This window comes from Etheostoma cragini, chromosome 9, assembly GCF_013103735.1.
Source record: "Etheostoma cragini isolate CJK2018 chromosome 9, CSU_Ecrag_1.0, whole genome shotgun sequence".
In the NCBI taxonomy this organism is placed as follows: domain Eukaryota; kingdom Metazoa; phylum Chordata; class Actinopteri; order Perciformes; family Percidae; genus Etheostoma; species Etheostoma cragini.
In genome coordinates this window covers 2183571-2195549 of record NC_048415.1, presented here as the reverse complement: position 1 = coordinate 2195549, position 11979 = coordinate 2183571, and the positions used below count along the sequence as shown (strand labels likewise).

The 11979-nt window shown below is 42.0% G+C and overlaps 1 protein-coding gene and 1 long non-coding RNA gene across 2 annotated transcripts in view; one reads left to right on the top strand and one right to left on the bottom strand.

Annotated features, from left to right (window-relative positions):
* Positions 1-10042, bottom strand: part of LOC117950828 — an 18384-nt gene extending 8342 nt beyond the window's left edge. The window contains exons 1-3 of the long non-coding RNA XR_004657990.1: positions 10031-10042; positions 7393-7398; positions 4648-4653 (exon numbers count right to left, since the gene is read on the bottom strand). This is a non-coding gene — a long non-coding RNA (uncharacterized LOC117950828). The remainder of the gene's footprint in view (positions 1-4647; positions 4654-7392; positions 7399-10030) is intronic.
* LOC117950827 (adenylate cyclase type 1-like) overlaps positions 1-11979 on the top strand; it is a 42979-nt gene that overhangs the window by 14396 nt on the left and 16604 nt on the right. The window contains exons 5-12 of the mRNA XM_034882173.1: positions 1344-1471; positions 2795-2953; positions 4300-4441; positions 5485-5640; positions 7237-7431; positions 9643-9740; positions 9900-9984; positions 11758-11847. Coding sequence (XP_034738064.1) covers positions 1344-1471; positions 2795-2953; positions 4300-4441; positions 5485-5640; positions 7237-7431; positions 9643-9740; positions 9900-9984; positions 11758-11847 — 1053 coding nt within the window. The remainder of the gene's footprint in view (positions 1-1343; positions 1472-2794; positions 2954-4299; positions 4442-5484; positions 5641-7236; positions 7432-9642; positions 9741-9899; positions 9985-11757; positions 11848-11979) is intronic.

Sequence of the window (11979 nt, the reverse complement as noted above, 5' to 3'; positions counted from 1 at the left end):
ACACACACACACACACACACACACACACACACACACACACACACACACACACACACACACACACACACTCTCTTCCTAGCGCTGGGATAATCATCCACGTTCTGAAGTCTCATATCCTCCCACGCCAGAATATTTCTGCTCCCGTGAGCAGAAAACCAGAGCACCCCGTCTCCTGTCTTCTCATCTCCGCCTCTCTCCCTGCAGTTGTCATGAATCCTCAGTATTTAAGTGTGTGCGCATGTGTGTGTGTGTGTGTGTTTGTCACTCAGAAGCTGCCTGCAGGCTTAGCTTTGTGCCATTACAATTTCCTGATGACTGTGAGTGATACAGGGCCAAACACAAACACTGTGTGCAACTGAACCAAAGTACCTGTACAGTACGTCTGCAAGTAACCACGCTGCTGTTTGTGCTTTTCTGCAGGTGTGTTGGTGTGTGCGTGTTCATGTGTTGTAAAGGTGTGTTTTGGTCTTTGTGTCATCGTGTTTGTGTCATCGTGGCGGAGTTTGGGCACAATGTGCACTGTGACAAATAGCTGATCTGTCTGGGAATGTGTGGGAGGGATTCTACTTCAAGAGCATGTTGGAGCAATTAGAGTTTGCCTCAACTGCAAACACACACATGGTTGCACAAGCACACACACGTGATTTTACATTAACAGAGATGCAGCCTAAGCAGCCATGCAGTTTTTGTGTACATTCAGATCTCATGTAGCGCTCATTTACCAGGAGTAAAAGTACAGTCTTTCTTGATTTTAAGCGTCTTAGTATGTATAAAGGGTCTACATCATTACTTTAGCTTCTTTCTTAAGAGAAACTATTTGGAGTCATCGAGTTTAGCTTTTCATTGGCAGCAGAATAGGTTTAAAAATAGCAATGATCCTCGTATAATAAGTCATGTGTGGTGGAGCATTAGGAGCTTGTTAAATCTGTGATCCAGATCCAGAGAATTGGATCCCGCTATATATGATGGACTATTACGTCCACTGTTGAAATCAAGACTCAAAGTATACATGCTAGTAGCTGTTTGAGGCTGTGTTCAGGCACTGTGATGCTTTAGCTAAATGCTAATGTCATAATGCTAACATGGTTATTTCAAGCTGGTATAATGTTTTACGATTTCAGAACAATCCATTTGATAGTTCGATAGAGATTTCAATCACGACCAAAGTGGTGGATTGGCCGACAGACTGACGTTTGCATCCTGAGAGCCACGCTGCCAGCGGCCGCCACTCTTTTTCATGAATTGTCATCGTAACAAACGGAAACACATCTCTCTAGTATTAACGTTGTGGACTACTGAAGGTTGCTCCAGATAATAATCTGTCTCTTTGTGTCTTTCTGTAGGAGAATCACTGCAGGCGGATAAAGATACTGGGGGACTGTTACTACTGTGTGTCAGGACTGACTCAACCTAAGGCAGACCACGCCCACTGCTGTGTGGAGATGGGACTGGACATGATTGACACGATTGCGTAAGTGACACACGCACGGGCATGCACGCACGCACGCACACACACACACACACACACACACTGACACACATGAAATTATGTTTAAAACGAATTTGTTCTTATTATGATACATTTCATTTTTTGCTGCATGCTGTCTTTGAGTGTATAAGTCATAAATCAAATGTATTTTTAAGAGAGATTTGGATCCGCTTATACCTGAAGTGAGCATAGGACAGGAAGTGATACATGCACACACACACACACACACACAACCTCAATTCCTTGTGTGAGCACTGAACCTTGTACGTCCATTTGTGATCAAATGGATTCCTAACCCCCCCCCCCCCACACACACACACACAAAACTTAAATTCCTTGTGTGAGCCCCCGCCTGTCATGTTCTGCTCTGTATGCTGTCTGAGTGGATGGATGCTGCTGCAGGAGTCCTTTATCTCAGAAGACAGGTGCAGCCTTACACACTCATTCCTCTGTGTGTGTCTGTGTGTGTGTGTGTGTCAGTTTGTGTGTGTGTGTGTGTATGAAATCCCTCCTTTAGCCTGATGGGCAGACCGCTTTTTCTTTCGCGCCACCCTGTAAACATACACACAAACATTGTCTGAAGTGGATGACCTTTCACTGGTGAAGAGGAGCTTTGTGTAGTGGTTTACTGGAGAGTAAAATTCCGACTACATCTCCTGCACCACAGCACGTGGATGTGAAGGCGGTCCGCACACATAACTTCAAGTGTAGTTATAACTTTGAGGGTGCATTATAGAGTTCTTTACATTGGATCAGAACAAAGTTGCAATGTATCTTTCTAGTAAAAGTCAGCAGGCCTGGAGATCTACAACCTGGACTAAAATTAATATATTTTCAATTATAAAGGAGAGCTTTACACCCACATAATATCTTCAAAGAGGAAGGGAAAAAGTAAAACAGAAACTACTTAGAGAGTGATTATCTCAAGCTAGGCATTAAAGTGCCCATATTATGAAAACAAAATCAGTTTTTCTGGGATTTGGGTTGTTATTTTGGTGCTTTCACACGACTACAAACTTAACGAAAAAACAAACATCCATGCTGTTTTGAGTGAAATAGGGTTTCTAAATGTCCTCTGCCTTCAGTCTCCGGGTGAGCTGTTCAAAATCTTCACAGCTTTCTACGTCACTAGCCGAGACGAGCTGGCTAACCGTAGCATGCTAGCATAGAGGTTACGGATTAGGAACCCGAGTGATAAAACAGTTCATGTTTTTAATCTCAGCTACTCGGTGGAGGTTACATTTTCTTTGGTTTTGTTTCAACAATTTTAGAGTTTAATCTTCTACCCCCCTCAATCCCCTGCAGGTCGGTGGTGGAGGCGACGGAGGTGGATTTGAACATGCGTGTTGGTCTCCACACAGGACGGGTGCTGTGTGGCGTGCTGGGCCTTAGGAAGTGGCAGTATGATGTGTGGTCAAACGATGTCACACTTGCAAACATGATGGAGGCCGGAGGGCTGCCTGGGTCAGTGCTGACTCTTACACTGGACACACACACACACACTCACACAAACACACACACACACACACACAGCCCTATGATGTGTGCATCCGATCACAGTACTAACAGATGGGGAAATGTGTTCTTTCTGCATATGTACGACAGGAACACAATATTTTTGTCAAATGCTCCTATAAAGGATCAGCCTGACATCATTTTATCATATTCATAAAAACAAGTAAAAATGCATTCTGTATATAACAAATCCACGGAAAAGACAAAAAAGAATGTATCGTCTGTTTACCTTCAGCCAGAAATGTTTTTCAAAAACTACAGAAGCACAAAAGCTGCCTAAAGTGGTTAGTTTATTTGTGTTATTGTGTGATTTGGGATTCACCAAAGTCACACAACAACATAAACTAACCAATCGAGGCAGCAGTAGACCAGCAACTCCTGTGTTCTGCAAGGGAAATTTACTGGTTTTGTCAAAAGGAGTCTGGTAGCTTTAAAGAGAGCAGCGATAACGGCTTCAGTTCTCTGTCAAAAAGGGCTCGATGGCAAGTTAAAGCGGTGAAAATATTCTAAAAGTAAATACTTAAACGGCTATTTATTTTTTTAAGACAGTCCTATTTTTAGGCGTCTAAAATGCTTTTAGCTGCTGCCTTCTGTGACAGTACTCCCAGGGACATCGGACTGGTGGGGGGAAGGGGACTTAGTACCCAAGGCCCTCATGTGAGGAGGGCCCAAAAAGATACAAGAATGAATAGCTGTGGATGCAAGATGTGCAGATAACACTGAACATGGATTAGTCCCTCATACAACACCACTTATAAAAGCTATGAAGCGTACTAAAGGGATGAACTATCCCTTTAGTACGCTATATGAGTCAGAACGTGTTAGTAGATTTAATTAATTGCTGCTTTTGGTCTTTTAATGCAGTTTGTAATAATAGGCAAAGGATAAAATCCCTTTCTCATCGCATAGTCGGTCCTTAAAAGTTATCAGGATTTAATTATTTCTCTTTGATGCAGTTTCATGAATTTATTTTTTAAGGACGGTAGCTAAAAATACAAGGCAGAGCACTCATATTGAATTAATACTTCATTCAGGGAAAAGTCATGTACAGTAACAAGCTGATTTGCATTAGAAAAGCTGTGAAATGAGGTCACCTCATAGTAGTAATACAATTTTAAGACTTGTTAAATGAGTCGAAACGAAAATGTCTTTGCTGTGAAGAATTCTTAGCAAGCTGAGAGGCTATTAGGATGGTTGAAAATAATGGGGGGAGGTGGAGATAATGATTTGAGACCTTCATGTCAGACTTTTGATCACTAACTGGCTTGCGTCCTCTGCTCCGTTTGTGCTCTCAGCAAGGTGCACCTCACCAGGACCACCCTGGAGTGTTTGAATGGAGACTACGAGGTGGAGCCAGGCTTCGGCCACGAGAGACATGCCTTCCTTCAGAAGCATCACATAGAGACATTTTTCATCGTGCCATCACACAGACGTAAAGTATGCAACAGTCATTTTTCTTACTTACTGTAGAGAGGGAGGCAGGCCGTGCTGGCGTACACACGGCTAGTATCCCTACCTTGCTTACTGTAGATGTGCACCACAGCTGAGTGAGAGTTTGTGTGTGTCTACTAGCATTTTAAATCCAAAGCTATAGTATTTTTAAGCGCTTGCACGCACACCCACACACATCCAGGTTTATTAACGTTGCACTTTCACACATTACTGCAAAAATCCAACTCAAGCCTACTTTAGTTCCATGAATGACACAATCCTCCAAAAACACTTAACATTTGAGCTCTCTTCATCCTTTTCCTCCCATCCTTGACTGGATGTAAAGCAGTTGTTTTTCTCAGCTTTTATTATGAAGGAAACTGCATTATGGTTTTAGGAATAATACACTGGAAGATTGCAGGTTCAAGTGGTTGGAAACGATGACTTTTAAAGATAATTTTTGTGAAAATCAATACAGCGTGGTGACATGATATTTGAAACTAACTTGCATTGTTTTATTCATCATTTAGCACCATAAAAAGACCAAGATTTCAACACTTGTTAAAGTTCTTAGTTTAAAAAGTACCTCTAAAACTAATTTTAGATTACTGAATCAGCTTCAGCTGTAGTTTCAAGTCAATGCTAACTTAGCACGTTACCATGTTAAATATAGGCCTACATTTGCTAACATGCCTAACAATACGTGATGCCATACAACATTCTTGAAAGTAAGAAAAGTGTTGCGCACTCCGGCTCAATATGCATTTCTCTACTTCTTAAGATGACGTTTTACATAATCAATTATTAAAGTCAGACACATGCACTGATGTTGTGTATTGTTGCTGTTGGACAGAAACCTCATATCTCAATATTTCATCCGCCTTATTTTTCATAAATCAATGCCACCCTTAATGTCTTTAACTGTCGAGGCAATTTTGTCTGACTTCGTCTAAGGTAAATTGCTCAATGAAACCTTAGGGGTTTCTGTACCTCTCAGTAGATCTTTCTTTCTTACCTGTTCATCTCATCATCTTTGTCCTCTTTTCCAGATCTTTCCCGGTCTTATTCTGTCAGACATCAAACCAGCCAAGAGGATGAAGTTCAAGACGGTGTGCTACCTGCTGGTGCAGCTGATGCACTGTAGGAAGATGTTCAAGGCCGAGATCCCCTTCTCCAACGTCATGAGCTGCGACGATGATGACAAGGTGTTCAACAGGAAGACTCATCTCACAGAGCATCATCACTTGGCTCATAGTTGCATGCATGTGTGTACCACTACTGTACAGAATATATATATATATATATATATATATATATATATATATATATATATATATATACGGTGCATAAATATGTGTGGGTTACGTAGCAAGAGAAATCCTTTTAATGGGTTTGTACGCCCCTTTGTGATCAAATCTGCATACAGATTTTGGGATCATGCCTGAAATACAGCTACGTGTTGAACAGTCAGCCATTGGAAAAGATATGCTGAGCAACTTTTGATGAAAACTCACTGCTCGTACGCTCGCTGAATTTGTGTGTGCATAATATTTGCATGTGAATATGAGCATTAATTTGAGCGTGATTGCACGTTTCTCTTCATCTTTGTGAGTGTATTTGCTTCAAAGCAGCAGTGATCCAATGACAGCGGGCTGTTGGTGCTTGACAACTGGTACCGTTGCATCCCACGGTCTGCCTGTCAGAAATAGCCTGCTAGCCGTAATCTGCCCAACTGTGTGAACTCGGCCCATCATTATGCATTATGACAGCTGGTAATCACCCACAACCTGGTATCATCTCCTCTAATAGCATTAGCCATATTGTTACATGATTATTCAAGTAGCCAAAATCCTAGCATTGTGTCACAGCAAAACTTAATAATGGATTTATGACACTTCAAAAGTATCAGGGCAAAAGAATATTTAATCATGCAATGGATGATAAATTATTCTAATCAGTACTGATTTATTATCATTCACAACTGCCACTTCCTGGTGAATGTGGCTACTCATCATAGTGTGGCTGTTGAAAGTGGCGGCCCAAATAGACCTGTTTCTATTCGAGGCAAAACTTAAGCTGTGCAATGTAGGAAATAGGAAAAATAAGGGGGGGGGGTAACCTTTGTCCAAAAAAAGTGGGTTATTTACAAACTTTTGCAGGCATTTTTCAACAGTAGTAATGTGTGTATATATTGGCTGTTTTTAAGTCAATTTAATTGCATTTATTGTGTTAAATTATAGGAAGTTATCTCAGGACACTTTACAGATAGACCAAACCAGAGAGAGAGAGAGAGAGAGAGCGCGAGAGAGAGAGAGAGAGAGAGAGAGAGAGAGAGAGAGAGAGAGAGAGAGAGAGAGAGAGAGAGAGAGAGAGAGAGAGAAAGAGAGAGAGAGAGAGAGAAATGATGGGAAATGAGCCCAGATTAAAATGCATACAGTAATCACCATTTTGTGCCAACATGAGTAAATAAAGAGCATACTATTGCTTTCATCAGTGAATTTAAATGGAACAGCGCTTTTCAAACCTGATATTTTCCTTCCCAGCTAGTGGTAATGAGGTTCAGAGTTTTCTGTCTGTATTTCATCAAACAATTATTTTCCTGTGTATAACGAGCATTGCAGCCTCACAGGGCCAGGCCAGCATGGGTGCTGACTTTTCATCTAGTTCCCATCTTGATGTTTGCAAAGTTATAATAAAATCACAAAGTGCATTGGTATTCCCCTCCACACCAGTCAACTTTAACACATTAAGAAAAAGGCGTCTGCAGAGACTGATTGTGTTGTCTCCTTGGTGTCTGACAGCGGAGAGCCCTGCGTACTGCATCGGAGAAGCTGAGGAGTCGAACCTCCTTTTCCAACACCACCGTGCAGCACTCGCCAGGAACACGAGTCAACCGCTACATCGGGCGGCTCATCGAAGCACGGCAGACCGAGTCCGACACAACAGACCTCAACTACGTCACCCTGTTCTACACGAGCAGAGACAGGGAGCGCCGGGTAAGCGCACACGCACACAATTTGCATAGAAGCCAGCAACTTTACATTTACAAAATGTAACCGATACATTCTTTCCTCACCACACATAAGGTAACATGCTTCGTGACTGCAGCCCTACCCCTCCTCCCCCTTCTCTCACATACAATCCCTACACAGTCTCTAATTCTTTTCCCCTCGTTTCTCCCTCTCTCCCACGCCTGTTGTCTATGATTTGTGTGTGTGTGTGTGTGTGTGGAATCCACCCACCCTCTCAGGAGGGGGTGCAGATAATGATTTGGGAACGTCTGAGCTGCACACGTGATATCTTTCTCCCGTGTGTGCGTGGGTAGAGAAATAAAGGAGACACAGAACAGGGATGGGTGTTTGTGTTTGTGTGTGTAATCTAGACATTCAAACTTAAAGCAGAAGAACCATAACCCTACACCCAGTAAAAAATTATTTTAGACGTCTCATCCTTCAGGAAAATGCCACCAGCAGAAACAAATTGAGACTCAACTTAGTGTTTATTTACTCCCACGCGACTACAGTAGGAAGATTTCTTTCAAAGGATGCTGGTAGGGACCAAGGCACATCGTGGTCTCAGAAGTATTGATCTTACCGCACATCAGATCTCTAGAGCTCTCTTTTTGTGGACCAGGAATCAGATTGATTGCTTCATATCCATCTGAATAATCTGGATTAATGTAATGTTATTTTATGTAGAAATAAAAGAATAACGTCACTGTCGTGTAGTGAGATCTGAACTTAAGCAGCATAAAAACAATGCTGACCCAAATGAAGTTACGTTTCTCCACGTCTTGTTCACAAGGGTAAGATGGAGCGTGAGAACAGCAGCTGGAATTAGCTCTCCCAGGTGGTGCATACTTGAGGGCGAGTCCAAAAGTAAAGCTTCATCTTCACTACAGATATCACCTGTGTTTTAGAGGCTTTGGGTACCAACCAGAAGTAGAAGATGGATGTGAGCAGGTGAAATGAACTTCTCCCATAGTAAGCCCACCCTGAGGGTTAATGTGGCTCAGATATAGAAGAGTGAGCCTCTACAGGATATGGTGCCATTTCAGGTCAATTGTTGGGCATGTCAAACTGTAAGGACACCCACAGCCAGAACAGTCTGAAGGAATTCTGTTACCCAACAAGCCTGGAAACACCTAATCTTTCTTTCAGACCAAACAAGCTTGCAAGCTTGTTCGTGAGGATGTAACGGACTACAAAAGTAGTCTAGTAGTTTTTGTCTATTTTTGGTATTGCCACTCTTCATTCCAACCCCAACCGGCCCGTCAGACACCGCCTACCAAGAGCCTGGGTCTGACCGAGGTTTCTGCCTAAAAGGAAGTTTTTCCTCGCCACTGTCGCACTGTTGCTTGCTCTGGAGGAGACTACTGGAACTGTTGGGTCCTTGTAAATTCTGGAGTGTGGTCTATCTGTATAGTGTCTTGAGATAACTCTTGTTATGAATTGATACTATAAATAAAATTGAATTGAATTGAATTGAATTGAATTGAAAAGGACGTACAGTCAATATAAACCGCATCCACATTCAGCCATGCTTGAAACGGATTACCAGGCCCTCGGTAGGATCAAAGAGTGGAGTTTCCTTTTGCAAAATCAGAGATGCACAAAATAAACAGGCGGGTAGCTGTGTTCCCGGGGTCTTACTGCATGTTTCCCAGCTCAATGTCCTCTGTGTCCCCAATGTGACACCCCAATGTCTTATGTTCTCAGCAATGTTTTTCTCTAGGTCAAATGCTCCCTGTATGTTTCCCTGGGTCAATATGTTGAAATCACCCACAGCTTATAGCCTACTGGTGTTATACTCCTCAATACGCTTTCAGACATGCAGGCAAGACAGTTTTCTTGACTTTTGGCAATGATATTTCCACAGAGGCTAAATGTATATCTAACATGCAATTTGAACTGCAAAGATAACCCTTACCAATCACACACAATGTTTGTTTATATCAAGAGACACATGCCCTGGGAACATAGGACCCTGGAAACATAGGGATGATCCCACAACACCACACACTACATTAAAAATAACTGTCTAATAACGACTTCACACTTGTGCAATAGGTGTGAAAGCGGGGTAAGGATTCCCCATGGAAAAGGACATTTGACCTGGTCCTACCTTAACACAGATAAACATCTGAAAAGATGGATGAATAAATCCTTCTTATGTTGACATTTTCTCTTTGTTTTGTTCTTTCTCAGTACCATCAGGTGTCTGACGACCATTTCATCGGTGCAGTGGTTGTCTCTCTGATACTCGCCGCTCTGTTTGGCCTTATCTATTTGCTAATGATCCCACAGTACGTACAACACACACACACACACACACACACACACACACACCACGTAGAGTAATTGGATCGATCTTGCTCGAGACAATTAAAAAAAGGAAGGTGTTTTCACTGCTGTCGGTGGAAAAGTGGGATAGCCCATTCTCACACTGGTCTCTCCTCTCTCAGGGGGATGCTGGTGCTGTTGCTGCTGGTGCTGTGTGTGTGTTTCCACGCCGCCTGTGTCATGTACCTGCATCTCACTGGCGTTCAGGTAAGACTCCAAGACCTCATCCTCCTCCGGGATGCTGCTAAGAAACCTGACTCCTGGCTTGCAAGTACGCAGTAGCGGAGTAGCAATCGGGAGGGTCCCCGGCCCCGGTGGGCCGATAGTATATTGAGGCCGCGGCGGTGATTATAGTGATACATTTCAAGTTCTTAGCAACAGCATCTGTGTGCGCTTGGTCAAACTGTGCAGCGTCTGCTCAACCTGTACAGCGGCTGCAGCAGCCCTAACACACTAACAAAGTGCAGGTCACAACCATGTCTAGGATTATCAGAAATAAAGATCATATATAGATCAGTAAGCAGCCCCTACCCAAATTGCATAGCCCTGGTCGGCCTATGACATAAAAACCAAAATCAAACACCTTTTATTTTCCTTTTCACATTTGGAAGTCTATTGGTACCGTTAACAGACAGTGGGTGAGTCTAATGATGGAAAGCCAAAAAAAAAGAGGGAAAGGTGGCGCTGAGAAGGTCAGACTCAAAAGTAAAAAAAGAAATGATGGAGGAGGAGGCAGTGAAATGCTCCAAAAATAACCAACGGGCCTCAAATTGCAAGTCATAAAAACAAAAATATGATACATTAAAAAACATGTAAATTACATCTGTTTAGAATGAAAAGATCCGTAAAGAAGATGGAATGCACTAAATATTAACTAAAGACTATTACTTTGCAGATCAAGATTATAAAATGTTAAATACTTTTATAAAATGAATGATGATTGTTAGTATGGATGACCCACCCGGCCGTATGTAAAATAATATCAGCTCCACCTTTACCAGCTGCAACATTAAGTGCTGCACATGCATCAATAATCATAATCCAGGTTGAATGATATACGTTGTGCACAATGAGTACTTTTACTTTCAATATGTAAATAAGAACACACTGTAAAACCCCATAAGTTAATACAAATATATTCATAAATTAAGTAGCGCTTACTAGGTTACGTGACACCAACTGAAAGCAACCCTAGAGAACCTTTCCAGCTTCGGTCCTCCTACAGGTTGGAAGTGGAACTACAGATCCGCTACCCGACCTGGCAAACTTGCATAGCACGGTTATAACAGGCAGAGAGCCGCAAAGCAAATGCAGAAGTGCCGTCCACCTTGTTACGAGTTGATAAACCACTGAAACAAACATTATTTTAAGTGACAAAAAAAATTCTCTAATGTTGCTTTAATTTTGTAAAAAAATTCACTATCAAGTAGGCTACACTTTACAATAATTTTTTTTCCATCATACAAACACACCTTAAATATTCGTGTTACATTTAACATCAAATAAATCACATTCTGAGTAAGAAAGTGTGCATCTGTAGTGGACTTTTTTTAAGTTCAATGAAGCTAACCACATTCTTAATTTAAACTCAAAATTGCAAGATAGAATACTTAAATTACAGATAAGTAACATTTTGAGTGTTGGACATTAACGAGTACTTTCACACTGTGTATTGCTATTTTTAATTAAGTAAAAGGCCTGTATACCTTTTCACCACTGCATAATTGCCGGTCAGACTGGAGTGGCCCTCTACCCTCTATATGACACTGTGGTGTCATGCTACATTGAGCTGTCATCATATCCTTTAAGCGGCTCCTCTAATAGGCCCGTACGTAATGAGCCACACAACAAAATGCACTCATTTCATCTCCACTCCGGGCTAATGATGTGTCCAAAATGCTATTGAAGTAGATAAACAGGTGCTTCATTTTCTCACTCGTTCTCTTTTCCGACCTCCCCTTTTCTTTTCTTTGGTTTTAGTGCCAACCAGGCTGCCTCACCATCCAGATCCGAACCGTGCTGTGTGTCTTCCTCGTTCTGCTCACCTACTCTGTTACTCAGGCCTGTGTGGTAAGTGTGTTCTTCTATCTAGTACTTCTATCTAGAGATGCACCGATTACAACTTTCAGATACAGTATTAGGGGACCACTAAGTTCTATATAAAAGAGACTTCAGATACAGTATTAGGGACCACTAAGGTCT